A 17,683-nucleotide genomic window follows, 5' to 3' on the forward strand; every position below is an offset into this window, starting at 1 on the left:
TAGAATTGTATGATTTTTTTTTCTGATTGGTCAGGTCACTTGAATATTGAAATGGGCAAGGCATTTGCAGCTGTATAAAAGTTCGTGGTTAGGCCACATTTCGATTATTGTGTGCAGTTCTGGTCACTGTATTTAAAGGAAAGATCAAGTTTCTAAAAAGCAGAGGTGTATGCCTCTTGATCAATTCTTCTTGGCGCTCAAATGTGCCAGAGATGGCTCAATTCTGCTCACCAGACCTAGAGTGTCTCACAATGAAGTGTCGGCTATTTTACCTGCCAGGGGATTTCTTGCCTTCTTTATAGCTGCATCAATATGTTGGGACCAGGTTAGATCCTCAGAGATCTTGACACCCAGGAATTTGAACTTGAAATCAACTATGATCATATTGAATTGTGGTTGAGGTCAAATAGCTTATTCCTACTCCTATTTTCTATGTTTTTATCTCTATCTTTCCCAGATAGCTGTCCAAGTGATTTGCATATTTCTTGCCTCATGCAGCAAATGTGTACGATTTAAATGGGCTAGGAGAAAGGGACAGAAGGATTACTTGCTCTACTTTCTGGAAGGACCCAGGCATTTATTGCTCTTCTATCATTGCCTTTCTGAAGGTGGTGATGAACCTCCTTCTCAAACCAGTGAAGGTGATAGTGACCTGCTAAGTACTTCCAGCATGCTCTTTCCAGAATCTGTTTTTTTTTGGGGGTTTGCTTTTCAATTCCTAAAGTGCGTTTGGGGAGGAGTTTTACCATCTACAAGATCCCAACTGGAAATATATAACCAGTCCTTCGTTGTTGCTGGTCTAATTCCTGGAATTCCCATCCAACATCATAGGAACAGCACTTTCACTAAATGGACTACAGAGTTTCAAATACAACTAGCTTCTGGAGGGCATTAGTGATGGGCAATAATATTCTTGATTCTGATGCCCAAGTGCTAAAAAAATATAATTTTAAAAAATAGCTTGCTTCCACATTGGTTCTTACACATTCTTTTAATACTACATACTGATTTAGTTTACCAAGTTTAAATATCGATTGAAGTACAGCAGGCTTAATATATTAAACTTGTGATATGCACCCCTAACTTCACAATGACCTGAATTACCATTTGAGGTCCATGTACATCTCTCACCAATGTTTTCCTGATTCTACTTCTGGATTTCCTGAGCTAAGGTTCTTTCTCTCCATTGCCCTTTACCACGTTCTGAAATATCATGGTGTCCTGCCTCATTAATAAAAATTATAAACAGAACATATTGGAAACACTCAGCTACATAGGCACTATGTGCAGGAAGATAACAGAATTAATGTTTTCAGATTTAAGATTCTGCTTTGAAATGTTAATTCTCTTCTCTTTCCACAGAGACTGCTTGACCTGCTGAGTGCTCCTAGCATTTTGTTTTAATTTCAGATTCCAGCATTTGCAACTTTTTTTATTCCTTTACCCTTTTAATATACCGTATGTTTTATGTCTGTGTATATATATGTCACTAAGGGTTGTGTGTATCATGTGATATGAGTTTTGAATCATCTTAGTGGCATTCATTTTTAGTAGACAGTGCTGCTCATCTGCACTAAAGAATATTTCGTTCACTTGCTTTATGGAATAGCAATATTCAAGCACTTCCAGGCACCGCAGTTTCCCTACCATCATCTTTATTCGCTGGTATTATCAACTCCGACCACTTCATTTGTTATAAGGATAAAAGATCTGGTTTCATTACACACTTGACGTCATAGAAAAGTACAGCAGAGAAACAGGCCCTTTGGTCCATCTAGTCTATGCCAAAACCATTTAAACTGCCTACTCCCATCAACCTGCACCAGGATCATAGCCCTCCATACCCCTAGGTACCTATCCAAACTTTGCTTAAATGTTGAAATTGAGCTCATATTCACTTGTGCTGGCAGCTCATTCCACACTCTCACAACCCTCCGAGTAAAGAAGTTTCCCCTCATGTTCCACTTAAACTTTTCACCTTTCACCCTTAACCCATGACCTCAGGTCATAGTCTCACCCAACCTCAGTGGAAAAAGCCTGCTTGCATTTACTCTATCTATATCCTTCATAATGTTGTATACCTCTATCAAGTATCCTCTTAATCTTCTAAGTTCTAAGCAATAAATTCATAACCTATTCACCTTTCCTTATAACTCAGGACCTCCAGACTCACTAACATCCTTGTGAATTTTCTCTGCACTCTTTCAACCTTTTTTACATCTTTCCTGTAGGTAGGTGACCAAAACTGCACACTGTCTTCTCGCTACTTTGAATCAAGATTTGTTGAACTGTCAGGGATCAAATCTAAGAATCTTAAACTCCTAATCTTCTGAAATATATAGTTCTTTATTTTAAAAATTTTGTAGTGCTTTCTTTTACTTATTCTTCTGCTCTTTCCCCACAGACAATTTAGAAACGGACTTGTTATAGAGCCTTAAAGCAGAGAAACAGGCTCTTTGACCGACCATGTTCATCCCACCTATTAAATAACTACCTGTACGAATTCTGCTTACCGGTGCATGGCTTGTACTACCTTGGCAATTCAATAGCTCATCTAAACACTTGTTAACAATCCAATTTTTCAGTTTTGAGTATCATACTTATGGCCCCAGATCTGTGCTTCCCAGCAATTGAAAGCTTCTCCTGTAGGTACCTTATCAAAAATCTTAAATACTCCTCTGAATTACCCCTCAGCTTCTTGTGAAATAAGCTTTATTCTGTTCTTTTTTTTGTTCAGAATACCCTCTCACCTCTGGTATCACTCCAGTAAGTCTTTTCTTTCAATCTGTTTCAATGCTTTGAGTTCTTTCAATAAAACCAGTATGACAGCTGGAAATACTCAAAACTGTGATCTAACCAGAGATGATTTGGGTTCACCATGATCTCTCTTTTTAATCCCATTTCTCTCAAAGTATTCTTTATTAGTCTGTGCTGCCATGCGGTTTCCCACAGCTATATCCCTCTGTTCCTCCATTTATGTGGTGTGTATTACCCTGAAAGTAATTTGTGAATTAAACATTCATTCCATAAATGTATTGGTATCTCCTTGTCTTTTTAAATTGCTGTGCCTTGCATTAAATATTCCCTACCCTTCTGCTGTCAGTTACAATCAACAATATTGCAAAAACTGAGTGCAATTGCTTTCCAAAGCTATATTGCTGAGTTTTTCAAGCAAACAGTGAGCTGGAAAGGAAATCCTTAAGTAATAGTTTATAAAAGTCAAAGCTTTTCCCTTGGACAATGACACTTGCTATGTTTTGTTTGCAACTTTGAATATCGGAAGTTTTTTTAAAATCTCAAGACTGTTGATAAACACAAACTTTTCTTCATCTTTGTTTGGCTAATAGTTGGACAATAGGTGTTTCTGTATTGGACAAATGAAATGAAAGACGGTAGAAACAATAGGGAGGATTGTACCCACCATCCGTCCAACCTTTCAACAGAATCACCCTTCTACATAAACCTTCTCTGAACTGCTTCCAAAGCATTAACATCCTTTCTTAAACAAGAAGACTCATACTGTACTGGACACTCAGGAGTGGTCTCGCCAGTACCTCATAAAATAGAAACATAACCTTCCCACTTTTGGATTCAATTCCTCTAACAATACACAATATCATTCTATTAACTCTCAGATTTCAAATTGTTAGTGTCCAAGTAGCAAGGAGAACACCACTTGGTTGAGTTATTAAATTTTGATCCATAGCCTGCTTGTTACTCATCTATTTATTAAATAATCCCATGTTCCAACAATTTTGACTTAAGATGTGTTCTACCAATGGCCTTTTGAAGTATGCTTCCTTTTGAGCTCATGGCTTCTATTTCTAATGTATTCTACATATCACAGCAATCTATGAGCTTTCCATACCAAAACACTGATGCACATCTGATATGTATACAGTATTTCTGTCAAAGAAATACAAGGATCATGACCACAAGATGGCACTATTGTTGAAATCAATTTTCACCATGCTATTAAAATTAGTTTTGCAATATATGTGTTACAATACAGGTTTAGTGTGACAGAGTTATGGTGCAATTTACGCAAGTTCACAGATGAAAATTTACCAACAGTGCTGAACAGTCACAGACCAAAATCTTTTCTGAAAAAAATCTTGGAAGTATTGAAATAAATAATATTTATTAAAAAGTTTATTACAAAGCAAATGCTACCTAGAGTTACCAGTGGTGAAGAATCCACACCAAAATAATTTGTTACTGCCAATGCCCAGTTACTGCTAAATAATACTGCAGGCAAATCTTGAAGACTGATTTTATTTTTTTATATATATATATATATAAACCATGTTAACTTTAAAAATTACAATTCAGAAGAATATGAAATAACATGCAACGATGCATTTTTATAGACATTACAATAAAAAGTGTATGCAAGTTAAAGATGGCAGCAACAATGGGAAAACCAGCCCACTCACTGTTAGTACCTGCATACTATGTTGGATTCAGTATAATTATATCATGATTGTGTTCTTCAATCCAAACTCATTTTATACCAATGTATAAAAAGCATGGAGTATAATTATCTGGAGTATAGTGTTGAGAGTACAAACCCTGGCCACCATCCATACACTGCTTCCAAGTGACTGCAGTGCATCTTGGTTCACAAGTAAATGAACATTTAGTTAATCATTTCAACAACAGCAATTAAATTTGTTTCAACCTTTCCATGTCCCAGACTCCAATGTGCTTTGTGTTTCCTTTGGTACAAATAAATGATTGACAGAGTTCAGTTCTGTTCCACACATTCATTCTTCAGTCTCAGCAAGAGAATTTCACAATGGATCCTTTAGAACCTGAACAAAACTCCTGGGAAATATTCCCTCTTTTCCCTGTAGTTCCCCTTTCAGCCAGTCAGCATCTATGGATTCCAGCAGGATTATTGTATCACCAACCTTTGGGAGAAAAATCCATTCAGATTTCGGTTAATATTTTTTGACTGGGATGTTCCAACAAGTTAATTATGCTCTAGAATGCACAGCCACATTGCACAGTCAGTCCTACCTAAAGGATGAGTATTTTTGGAAAATATTTTTATTTACTTATTTTTGTTTCATCTGCAGAAAGGATGCATTCAAAGGGAGTTTTATCAGAGGGTATCGATGGCGTCAATCAAAATACAAAAATGAGTGAAGTGAAAATTATAGTACAGGCTGTAATTTAGAATCAAGTAATAAAGATTTGGAATACAAGGTAAAAGTTGTAAAAACATTGATATTATTCAACGTGCAACTAGATTCTGTAACTACAGCAATAATGTTGCACCCAATGAATATTGCTTTCAGTAAGAAAATTAATTCCTTAATTTCATTAGAGTGTGATTTCATTAAATATCAAGAGCTTATCCTCAATTTTTCCAGCAAAGAATCTGGTAGTGAAGTGTCAGGAGGAAAGTAAAATCAACAGTTTATTCCCCTTAATTTTAATAATATCTTAAATTTCAGATTTATTTCTCAAAAATTTCTGTTGTGTTGTCTTACTAAGCTAACACATTTTGCAATGTTTGTTGAATGTATGTTATTTACAACACCCATTGCTGTATTTGTTTTCTTCTCTGTGATATACAGTGGTGCCAGAGGCAGGGGTGGACGGCACAAAGTGAGATGGGTTGTACAGGTTTTACTGGCTGCTTGCTTTGCAGAACCTACTCTCTCCTTGGCATGACATGGGCTGTAAAGAAATCAGGACAGTCACAGAGGCTGCTGAGCGAGCCCCCAGGTGACTACTGATCAAGGAGGATGTGACCTGTGGACCAGTGCTGCTGGGACACCAGCCAGGGGCTATCAAACCTGGGTGAGGACGTGTGATGTTGAAAGATCCAATTACCTGATGACCCCAGGTTACATGACTGATGTGTCCCAGCGTATCCTAGGTACATCTCAACATCAAATTGAACTGTTCTCATACTTCTTCTCACCAATCTCCATTACATTAAGCTTGCACTTTGTACCTTTCCAATACATGTTCCGAAAAAAAACCCATCAGTTACAATCCTAATTGCAGAAGGCTGATGATGAAGATTTCAACTTGAAGTGAGGCAAAACAATTAAAAACTCTCTGCCTTCCTACCATGTCTATAATATATAATGAATGCATTTGTATGCTTTCAACTTGGAACTTGCGTTTGAAGTTAATTTTGCCAATGGCACAAAAAAACTTCATTTACTTATGTGAGCTTGTGACAAGTTTCAAATGACATATTACTGAAGGATAAAAGTACACAATTTGGCTGGGCTCGCCTATAAATTCCCGGTGAGAAAAAGAGCGTATGGTTTTCAACTAAGATCATAAGTGCATTCGGAAAAGAGTACAGAGGTCAGGACTTGGCAAAGCATCAGAATTAGGTGCAAAGGAAGAATGAACTACCGTGTAGATATTTTAAAAAAACAAGTCAGAGCTGAATTAATAAGCTCCTCCAGCAATGGCATCCATTGCAAAAGCTTGAAAAATGGAGAAAAAAAAATATAAAGTTTATACCACAGAAAAGCAGTAAATATTGTAGTTCTTTTTTCCCCTTCACCTTAGAAGTTCATTCTAACTTAGAGTTCAGTAAAAAAAATTAAACTAAATTGATACTGTAAAACCAGATTGTTAACTTGACAAAATCATAAAGATTCTAAAAAATAGTTTGAAAAAAGTATTTGCTACTTTAATAATTTCTATAACAGACACAGCAGGGTAGGTGGTGCAGAATGTGGGTACTGGTTTAGATCACTGCGCAGTCAATCTCTGCAGCTTGATGAATTTTGGCCCAGAGCTGGAATCTGACATCCAGAGGGAGAAAGTTGTCCAGACATGTTGCAGGAGCCAGTCACACCCCTGCAAGTTAGGTTCTGTGGATTCTGTCGGTGGCAGAGAAAGGAGGGTCTGACCATCACTGAGGTTCGTACAGGCTGTCAGGTTGTACATGTCCCTGAGCCCCTATCTCGTCCAACAGGTACTTGTAGCTTTTGCGGATATCAGCAGGGACTGACGGAGTACAGGCAAATTGACAGTTCAGGGACATTGAAGCTGGGGAAACAAAACGGAACCAAGTAGTAGCAGAGAGTAATAGGGTTATGAAGATGAACATGATTTAGTCATTAGTCAAATATCTATGAAACAAATGAAAGGGGTCTTATGAAAGGGAAATATCATGACAAATGTATTAAAGCAAGATGGATAAAGGATAGCCAGTTATTATGTATTTAGATTTTCTGAAAGCTTTTGATAAGATGCCACTTAAAAAAGCATGAGGTAAAATCCTGTGGCATTGTGTATATGGGAGGGGTTACACAATAGGATGTGAAAAGGATTGCCTAAGTAATAGAAAACAATATTTGTACAAAATTGTCATTTTCTGTGTGGCTGGTTGTAACTAGTGGGGTTCAGTGCTAGACCTCAACTAAAATAATGAATTACATGAAATAGATGCAAGTACTCAGTGTACCATAGTTAAGTTTGCTTACAATAGCAGAAGAGATAAGAAAGCAAGATTTGAGGAGGACAGGAGGAGTTTGCAAAATGATTCTGGAAAGCTAAGAGAGCGGGCAAAATCTGGTACGTGGAATATAATGTCCAGAAATAAACTGCTCACTTTGTTAGCAAGAATGGAAAACAGGAAGAGAAATTACAGAACGCCACTGTAGAGGGGGATCAAGGTATATAGACATAGCAATTAATTAGGAAGGCAAAAGAAATGTTGTAAAGGGGTTGTCTTTTGAAAAATAGTTGAACAGGTTGACAAGAAAACTGGGAGGTGATCCTAATGAAACATACAAAACAAAACTGAGGGGATTTTAGAGGGTAGACGCTGAACAAATGTTTCCTCTTGGAGGCAATTTTAGAATAAGGAACTGTCTATGTGGGACAGAGAGGAGGATTATTGTTATTCAGAGTGCCATGCATCTATGAAATTCTTTTTCCTTTGACTGGAGGTCTGTGACTAGTGGAGTGCCACAGGGATCAGTGCTGGGTCCATTGTTGTTCGTCATCGATACTGACAATCTGGATGATAATGTGGTTAACTGGATCAGCAAATTTGCCATTGACATTAAGATTGGGGGTGTTGTTAACAAGCGTATCAAAGCTTGCAGCAGGATCTGAACCAGCTGGAAAAATGGCAGATGGAATTTAATGCAGACAAGTGTGAGGTGTTGCATTTTGGAGGGTCAACCAGGGCAGATCTTAAACGGTGAGTAGTAGGGCACTGAAGAATGCAGTAGAACAGAGGGATCTGGAAATACAGATCCTTAATTCCTTGAAAGTGGCATCACAGATAGATAAGGTTGTAAGGAAAGTTTTTGGCACGTTAGCTTTCATAAATCAACATACTGAGTACAGGAGATGGGATGTTATGCTGAAATTGTAAAAGATGTCGGTGAGGCCTAATTTGGAGTATTGTGTCCAGTTTTGCACCTACCTACGGAAAGATGTAAATAAGATTGAAAAGATTGCAAAGAAAATTTACAAGGATGTTGCCGGGACTTGAGGACTTGAATTATAGGGAAAGGTTGAATAGGTTAAGATTTTATTTCCTGGAGTGCAGAAGACTGAGGGGAGATTTGAAAGAGGTACACAAAATGATGAGGGGTAAATGCAAGCAGGCTTTTTCCACTGAGGTTCAGTGAAACTACAATTCCAGATTGTGGGTTACAGGTGTAAGGAAAAATGTTTAAGGAGAACATAAGGGGGAGCTTCTTCAATCAGAGGGTGGTGAGAGTGTGGAATGAGCTGCCAGTGCAAGTGGTAAATGCAGGTTCAATTTCAATATCTAAAAGAAATTTGGATAGGTACATGGATGGTAGGGGTATGGAAGACTATGGTCCGGGTGTAGGTCAATGGGCTTGGCAGGTTAATGGTTCAGCACAGATTGGATGGGCCGAAAGGCCTATTTCTGTGCCGTAGTGTTCTATGACTCTAGTCCCATTGCTATTTGTCATCTATATTAATGATTTGGGTGAGAATGTACAAAACAAGTTAGGAAGTTTACAAACAACATTAAAATAGGCAGTGTTGAAGACAGGGAAGATAGTTATCAAGAACTAGAGTAGGATCTTGATCAGCTAGTGTAATTGAGACAACTGGGAGATGCTACATTATTGGGAGGATAAATCAGGTATTCTTTAACAGTGAATATTAGGGCCCAAAGATGTGTTGTAGAACAGTGATCTAGAAGTACAAAAACTTGAGAGTGACATCACAGGTAGACAGGATGGGGAAGGCAGCATTTGGCATGCTGGCCTTCATCAGTCAAGGCACTGAGTATAGAAGTTGGGATGTTATTTTGCAATTGTACAAGACGTTAGTAAGGTGGCATTTATAATATTGTAAACACAAGGAAGTCTGCAGGTGCCGGAAATCCAAAGCAACATACACGCAATGCTGGATGAGCTCAGCAGCTCAGGCACCATCCATGGAAAAGAATAAACATTAAACTTTTCCAGCCAAGAAATGTCGACTATCTATTAATTTCCATAGACGCAGCCTGACCTGCTGAGTTCCTCCAGCATCATGTGTGTGTGTGTTTATAATATTGTAATTCGTTTTGGTCATACTGATATAGGAAAGATGCCACTGACTTCCTATGGCAGGGTGATCTTGAAAGAGTGCAGAAAAGATTTACGAAGTTGTTACCAGGACTTGAGGACCTGAGTTATATAGAGATGTTGGGACTTTATTCATTGGAGCTGAGAAGAATGAGGGATGATTTTACGGAGGTGTTTAAAATCCTGAGGGGCATAAATAGGGTGAACCCATATAGTATTTTCCCCAGACTTGGGGAATCAAGAAGAGGGTATAAGTTTAACTTCAGGAGGTAAAAATTTAATAGGAACCTGATGGTCAACTTTTTGACCCAGATGATGGTCGGTATATGGAACGAGCTATCAGAGGAAGCTGTTGAGTCAGATAGATTAACAACATTTAAAAGGCACTTGGTCAGGAAGCAGACATAGTAGATTTAGAGGGATGTGCGCTAACGTGGGCAAAACTAGCTTAGAAGGGAACCTTAGTTGACATGGACTCACTGGCTGGCCAATGGATCTACTACCATTTTGTATGACTGCAAGGCTCTTGTAGCTAGGCTCAACTACTCACATAATATAATTCACATATTTTGCTTATGTTTTAAAATAGGTGTTGCAGATCTTTGGAGTTTTCAACCAGAGGGCAATGGTAGCTCATTAGTTCAGTGTATTCAAGACTGAAATGGTTTAGAACAAGGGGATGAAGGGATAGTTGGCTGGGAAGTGGAGTTGAGGCATGATCTTATGAAATCATGAAGCAGGTCTGAAGGTTCAAAGAACCTACTCTGGCTTCGATTCCTTACGGTTTCGATAATTAACTACATTATTGATCTGATGGTATTACATACCTTAAAGTTAAGCTCATCTTCATTCTCCCCTACAAAGTTATACAACGCCTTGGCCATTCCTCTTTTATTCTCAGAGGATTGTTGTTTCACAGGGCTGGTTGTTCCTGACAAAAGATTTATGCAAAAATATTAAAAGTGCAGGTTGGATTTTAGCCTATGACTTTCAGATAAATTGTAGGTTTTCTCTCTCTCAATCTCAGTTGCTCATCATTTCCTTGATATAATTTACTTGTAACGGCCACATTCTGCCCAGTAATCGTTAATGCTGCATCTGGAGTTAAGTTTCAGCTGGACAGTTAAAGCTGACAAAAAAAGTTCCATCATCCCTAGTGTTTGTCTGTTGCAATCAAAATTTGGGCATCAGTGTATACAGCATACAATGCAGCCTGAAAATACCAACCAATCTTAATCACTGGGTAAGAAGTTTAACCGCAGAATTGGAGAAATCTACATCAATTTAACCAATTTCCCCCGGGATCAATAAAGTATGACTATGACTATGACTGTCAATACACAAATCCCGCAACTTCTGTTTTCAACTCCAAGCTTCTCCTCATTAAGAATAGCGACCTGCCGAGTAGGTCTACAGGTCTACTGCAGAGTAGTACTTTTAATAAAACAACAGATTAAATATACTACTTTTAATAAAATAATATAAACAACAATAATGTGCGTCCATCATTAATGACCCCATCACTAAAAGACTATTTCTATGGTGTGATTATTGTAAATTCCTGGCTTTATTTGCAATAATACCTGTGGAAATTCGAACAAACGCAGATGGGAAAATTCCCTCAATACCATTAAGTTTCCCCTTGCACCATTCAGAGTCTATCTGCTCTAAGATGAGAATTTGATCACCACGTTTAAATGGTAGATCATCAGCAGCTTCTGCTTTGAAATCATAAAGTGCCTCACACCACTGCAGGTCCAAGTCTCCAACCTGCAGAGATCACAGAAAAAGTTAGCTTGTTTCCACTGTAGAGGAAAATAAAACTTGTCATAGCAGTAGAAAAGCATGAAGAATGACTTTATTTAACCTAGATAAAACAGGAAGTATTGCACTGCTGAAAGATCTGTTACTATTGCCTTACAGTTGCATATTTCTCACAATACAAATATAGCCTCTCCCATTTTAAAATATGTGTAGAAAACTATCTCTGTGATCATAAGCATTGTGTAAATGCCTGAACACCCATTACTTTCAGCCTGACAAACAAATAAAGCAATATACAAATAATGCAATGTATAAACATGTAATAAAAATAAACGAGTATAAAAAAGCACCTGAGTATAAAAGTCTGAGTTAAAAATAAATTAAGCTTTTAGAACTTTCCATTAGCTAGATGCACTTCAGCAAAAGGACGCTCATACTCAATTCAGTAGAAATAGTAAAATTCTCAATTATATTAACATGAGAGACAGCAGACAAGGTGTTCTGACATTCGTATCAATGTAGCTATTTGTATACACAATGGATATATTATGTGCGGAGAGTTTAAAGAGGCAGGTTGCTACCAACGGCTGTCTTTTGGATCGGGACTACAGAGTGTCGTGGGAGCTGAATTCTGAAGGAAGGCAGTTTTTTTAAAAACTTTTTCGAGTGCAAGAAGGACGAGACTGCGCAGGCGCGTGACGTCAACAGGACAGCGCGGAGAGTTTAAAAAGGCAGGTTGCTACCAACGGCTGTCCTTTGGATCGAGACTACAAAGCGTCGTGGGAGCTGAATTCTGAAGGAAGGCAGTTTTTTAAAAAACTTCTTTGAGTGCAAGTAGGACGAGACTGCGCAGGTGCGTGACGTCAACAGGACAGTGCGGAGAGTTTAAAAAAGGAGACCACCCTATACAGCGGGCAGCTGTTGGAGTGGGCAGCAGAGTGTAGGGCTTTGGCCTTAACGGGCTTCGGCGGTAAACGGGAAGAGGCGAGAGCGAAGCACCAACTCATTTTTTCTCCCCCCCCCCTTCGTAAATCAGCCTGGATGGACAGGAACAGCAGGGCTTTCACAGCTAACGGTACTAGCTAATGGTTTAAAAAGTTCATCTGTTTAGTGAGGTAAGTGGGTGAGTAGACTTATTTTTCCTGTTTCATTCCTGTAGAATTAGATTGCATGCCTGCAGGGTTAGTGCTTTGTTCAGGGTGTCAGATGTGGGAATCCTGGGAGATCTCCAGCCTCCCTGATGGCCACATCTGCGCCAGGTGCACCGAGATGCAGCTCCTCAGAGACCATGTTAGGGATCTGGAGCTGCAGCTTGATGACCTACTGCTTATCAGGGAAAGTGAAGAGGTGATAGACAGGAGCTACAGGGAGGTAGTCATCCCTAGGCTACAGGGGTCAGAAAACTGGGTCACTGTCAAGAGAGGGAAGGGAAATGCCCAGATAGTGGAGAGCACACCTGTGGCTGTCCCCCTCAGCAACAAATATCTTGTTCTGGATGCTGTTGAGGGGGATGACCTGACAGGGGACGCCCACGGTGACCGGGTCTCTGGCACTGAGCCTGGCGCTGTTGTGCAGAAGAGAAGGAGGGAGAAGAGAAATGCGGTAGTCGTAGGGGATTCCATAGTCAGGGGAACAGACAGGAGATTCTGTGAGCCTGATAGAGATACCCGCATGGTGTGTTGCCTCCCAGGTGCTAGGGTACGGGATGTCTCGGATCGGGTACTGAATATTATGAAGGGGGAGGGTGAGCAGCCAGTTGTCTTGGTACATGTTGGTACCAATGACATAGATAGGACAAAGGAGGAGGTCCTGAAGAGAGATTTCTGGGAGTTAGGAAGGAAGCTGAGAAGCAGGACCTCCAGGGTAGTAATCTTGGGATTGCCACCTGTGCCACGTGCTAGCGAGGGCAAGAATAGTAGGATCAGGCAGATGAATGCGTGGCTGAGAGACTGGTGCAGGGGGCAGGGCTTCAGATTCTTGGATAATTGGGAGCTCTTCTGGGGGAAGTATGACCTGTTCAAAAAGGACAGGTTACACCTGAACCTGAAGGGGACCAATATCCTGGCGGGAAAGTTTAATAGAGCTGTTAGGGAGGATTTAAACTAATTTGGCAGGGGGATGGGAACCGGAATGACAGAGCGGAGGAAGGGGAAAACAGAAATAAATCTAAGATAGTGAGCAGTAAAGATGTCAGGAAAGACAGGCAGGTGATGGGGCAAATTTGTAGCCACTGGGATGAGTTGCAGTGAAATCAAAGCGAAAAGTACCAAATACTGGTCTTAAGGTGTTATACTTAAATGCACGCAGCATAAGGAATAAGGTGGATGATCTTGTCGTACAGCTACAGATTGGCAGGTATGATATTGTGGCCATCACAGAGACCTGGCTAAAGGATGCATGTCTCTGGGAGCTGAACGTCCAAGGATACACGGTGTATCGGAAGGATAGGAAGGTAGGCAGAGGGGGAGGCGTGGCTCTATTGGTAAGAAATGATGTTAAATCATTAGAAAGAGGTGATATAGGATCAGAAGGTGCAGAATCTTTATGGGTTGAGCTAAGAAATTGCAGGGGTAAAAGGATCCTGATGGCAGTTATTTATAGGCCTCTAAACAGCTGCAGGCATGTGGACTACAAATTACAACAGGAAACAGAAAAGGCTTGTCAGAAGGGCAGTGTTATGATAATTGTGGGGGATTTTAACATGCGAGTGGATTGGGAAAATCAGGTCGGCACTGGATCTCAAGAGAGAGAATTTGTAGAATGTCTGCGAGATGGCTTTTTAGAACAGCTTGTTGTTGAGCCCACTACGGGATCGGCTGTACTGGATTGGGTATTGTGTAATGAACTGGAGGTGATTAGAGAGATTGAGGTGAAGGAACCCTTAGGAGGTAGTGATCATAACATGATTGAGTTCACTGTGAAATTTGAAAAAGAGAAGCCGAAATCTGATGTGTCGGTATTTCAGTGGAGCAAAGGAAATTACCGTGGCATGAGAGAGGAACTGGCCAAAGTTGACTGGAAAGGGACACTGGCGGGAAAGACAGCAGAGCAGCAGTGGCTGGAGTTTATGCGAGAAGTGAAGAAAGTGCAAGACAGGTATATTCCAAAAAAGAAGAAATTTTTGAATGGAAAAAGGATGCAACCGTGGTTGACAAGAGAAGTCAAAGCCAAAGTTAAAGCAAAGGAGAGGGCATACAAGGAAGCAAAAATTAGTTGGAAGACAGAGGATTGGGAAGTTTTTAAAACCTTACAAAAGGAAACCAAGAAGGTCATTAAGAGGGAAAAGATTAACTATGAAAGGAAGCTAGCAAATAATATCAAAGAGGATACCAAAAGCTTTTTCAAGTATATAAAGAGTAAAAGACAGGTGAGAGTAGATATAGGACCGATAGAAAATGATGCTGGAGAAATTGTAATAGGAGATAAGGAGATGGCAGAGGAAATGAACGAGTATTTTGCATCAGTCTTCACTGAGGAAGACATCAGCAGTATACTGGACACTCAAGGGTGTCAGGGAAGAGAAGTGTGCGCAGTCACAATTATGGCAGAGAAAGTACTCAGGAAGCTGAATAGTCTAAAGGTAGATAAATCTCCCAGACCAGATGGAATGCACTCGCGTGTTCTGAAGGAAGTAGCTGTGGAGATTGTGGAGGCATTAGCGATGATCTTTCAAAAGTTGATAGATTCTGGCATGGTTCCGGAAGACTGGAAGATTGCAAATGTCACTCTGCTACTTAAGAAGGGGGCAATGAAGCAAAAAGGAAATTATAGACCTGTTAGCTTGACATTGGTGGTTGGGAAGTTGTTGGAGTCGATTGTCAAGGATGAGGTTACAGAGTACCTGGAGGCATATGACAAGATAGGCAGAACTCAGCATGGATTCCTTAAAGGAAAATCCTGCTTGACAAACCTATTACAATTTTTGAGGAAATTACCAGTAGGCTAGACGAGGGAGATGCAGTGGATGTTGTATGTTTGGCTTTTCAGAAGGCCTTTGACAAGGTGCCACACATGAGGCTATTTAACAAGATAAGAGCCCATGGAATTACGGAAAAGTTACATACGTGGATAGAGCGTTGGCTGATTGGCAGGAAACAGAGAGTGGGAATAAAGGGATCCTATTCTAGTTGGCTGCCGGTTACCAGTGGTGTTCCACAGGGATCAGTGTTGGGGCCGCTTCTTTTTACATTGTACATCAACGATTTGGATTATGGAATAGATGGCTTTGTGGCTAAGTTTGCTGACGATACGAAGATAGGTGGAGGGGCTGGTAGTGCTGAGGAAATGGAGAGTCTGCAGAGAGACTTGGATAGATTGGAAGAATGGGCAGAGAAGTGGCAAATGAAGTACAATGTTGGAAAGTGTATGGTTGTGCACTTTGGCAGAAATAATAAATGGGCAGACTATTATTTAAATGGGGAAAGAATTCAAAGTTCGGAGATGCAATGGGACTTGGGAGTCCTCGTACAGGATACCCTTAAGGTTAACCTCCAGGTTGAGTCGGTAGTGAAGAAGGCGAATGCAATGTTGGCATTCATTTCTAGAGGAATAGAGTATAGGAGCAGGGATGTGATGTTGAAGCTCTATAAGGCACTGGTGAGACCTCACTTGGAGTACTGTGGGCAGTTTTGGTCTCCTTATTTAAGAAAGGATGTGCTGACATTGGAGAGGGTACAGAGAAGATTCACTAGAATGATTCCGGGAATGAGAGGGTTAACATATGAGGAACGTTTGTCCGCTCTTGGACTGTATTCCTTGGAGTTTAGAAGAATGAGGGGAGACCTCATAGAAACATTTCGAATGTTGAAAGGCATGGACAGAGTGGATGTGGCAAAGTTGTTTCCCATGATGGGGGAGTCTAGTACGAGAGGGCATGACTTAAGGATTGAAGGGCGCCCTTTCAGAACAGAAATGCGAAGAAATTTTTTTAGTCAGAGGGTGTTGAATCTATGGAATTTGTTGCCACGGGCAGCAGTGGAGGCCAAGTCATTGGGTGTATTTAAGGCAGAGCTTGATAGGTATCTGAGTAGCCAGGGCATCAAAGGTTATGGTGAGAAGGCGGGGGAGTGGGACTAAATGGGAGAATGGATGAGCTCATGATAAAATGGCAGAGCAGACTCGATGGGCCAAATGGCTGACTTCTGCTCCTTTGTCTTATGGTCTTATGGATATATGGTCATCTCATAAGTGGGCTTACCTGATTAGATGTGGAGGTCTCTATTGCTCTGTCACCTGTTACACTGTTAGAACCTTAGGAGAGATTCAATAATATATTTTAAAAATGATTTGCATTCCTAACTGGAGCGGTTTGAAACTAATTAGGTTACTTCATTAGCAATGTGTTAGCGAACATTCAAAAGTAAGATGCAACAAGCTTTGTTTCAATGCAGTTTGGAATGGGTCTAAAATTGCAGGATACCAAAGGGAAAAAAAATTATCTATTGAACGTTTACCATTTTATTGTTTTAGTATAGATAGCCAGGGACAAAACTGGCTGCTTCTCAGAATGATAGCATTTGGCAAGTTAACAATCACATAGTGCTTACAGTATATAAACTTAGTAAATGATAAGCAGCTTTCCAAATATTCACTTAGCAATGTTAGACACGTGCTTATTGATCTACTTAAACTGAGTTTCCCCAGGGAAAGAAAAAGAGCTCCAATCTTTCCCTAATGACTCCAAATTAAACTGGCTCTAAATTTTAGACAACGCTCCATCGCCTAGACTTCCCAACCAACAAAAATGTCTTTCCTCTTTCAATATATTGAAAACTTGGACCAAATCTCCTCTTACCTTTGAAACTGTCTGGAATCTGAACTGATTTATGCAATCTTCCCTTGTAATATAACCCAGAGTCCAGGTATCATTCTGGTAAATCTTTGCAAGGACAATATGTCTTTTGGAAGGGACCAGGTGCAAAACTACTCACTATCATTGAAGTATGGTCTAACCAACACATTGTACGCTTCAGTAGTCCCTCACCTGGAGGCATAGGTGAATTCTGGACAGTCTTCTGCTCAGAGGTTGGTAGGTTCTCAATAAGGTCTACAAAATTCAGTGGGAAAATTCCTGTTTGACCTTTGAGTTCCCCTTGAGCCCATTCTTCGCTCACATACTCCTTTAGTGCAATAACATCACCTTCAAAGAAAGTGAGCTCATCAGGCTGGTCTCCTTCGAAGTCAAACCGAGCCACACATCGAGGTCCCCTGTGGATAGCAGGTCAGTAAGTATCTCCAATCATTTCATTTACACTCCTACATTTTATGCTTAGGAGCCACTATCAACTTTGGTTTCTTGAGTTCACTTTAGTTTCAATCGAGTACAAGAAATATTTAATAAAATGCCCAATATGTGTTTAAAATGTTACCAGTTA

At 40.0% G+C, this 17,683-nt stretch overlaps 1 protein-coding gene across 3 annotated transcripts in view; it reads right to left on the bottom strand.

Moving 5' to 3' along the window:
• Positions 1–4,155: 4,155 nt before the first annotated feature.
• sh3d19 (SH3 domain containing 19) overlaps positions 4,156–17,683 on the bottom strand; it is a 136,115-nt gene continuing 122,587 nt past the window's right edge. The window contains exons 18-22 of one of the 3 annotated variants that reach the window (XM_072256053.1): positions 17,293–17,516; positions 16,507–16,559; positions 11,129–11,315; positions 10,373–10,476; positions 4,156–4,913 (exon numbers count right to left, since the gene is read on the bottom strand). In XM_072256053.1, coding sequence (XP_072112154.1) covers positions 4,794–4,913; positions 10,373–10,476; positions 11,129–11,315; positions 16,507–16,559; positions 17,293–17,516 — 688 coding nt within the window. In that variant the 3' untranslated portion in view covers positions 4,156–4,793. Of the gene's footprint in view, positions 7,030–10,372; positions 10,477–11,128; positions 11,316–16,506; positions 16,560–17,292; positions 17,517–17,683 lie in introns of those variants that run through there. The other 2 variants (XM_072256054.1, XM_072256055.1) reach the window with 2 other exon arrangements.

Source organism: Mobula birostris, chromosome 4 (assembly GCF_030028105.1).
Source record: "Mobula birostris isolate sMobBir1 chromosome 4, sMobBir1.hap1, whole genome shotgun sequence".
Taxonomy (NCBI): Eukaryota; Metazoa; Chordata; class Chondrichthyes; order Myliobatiformes; family Myliobatidae; genus Mobula; species Mobula birostris.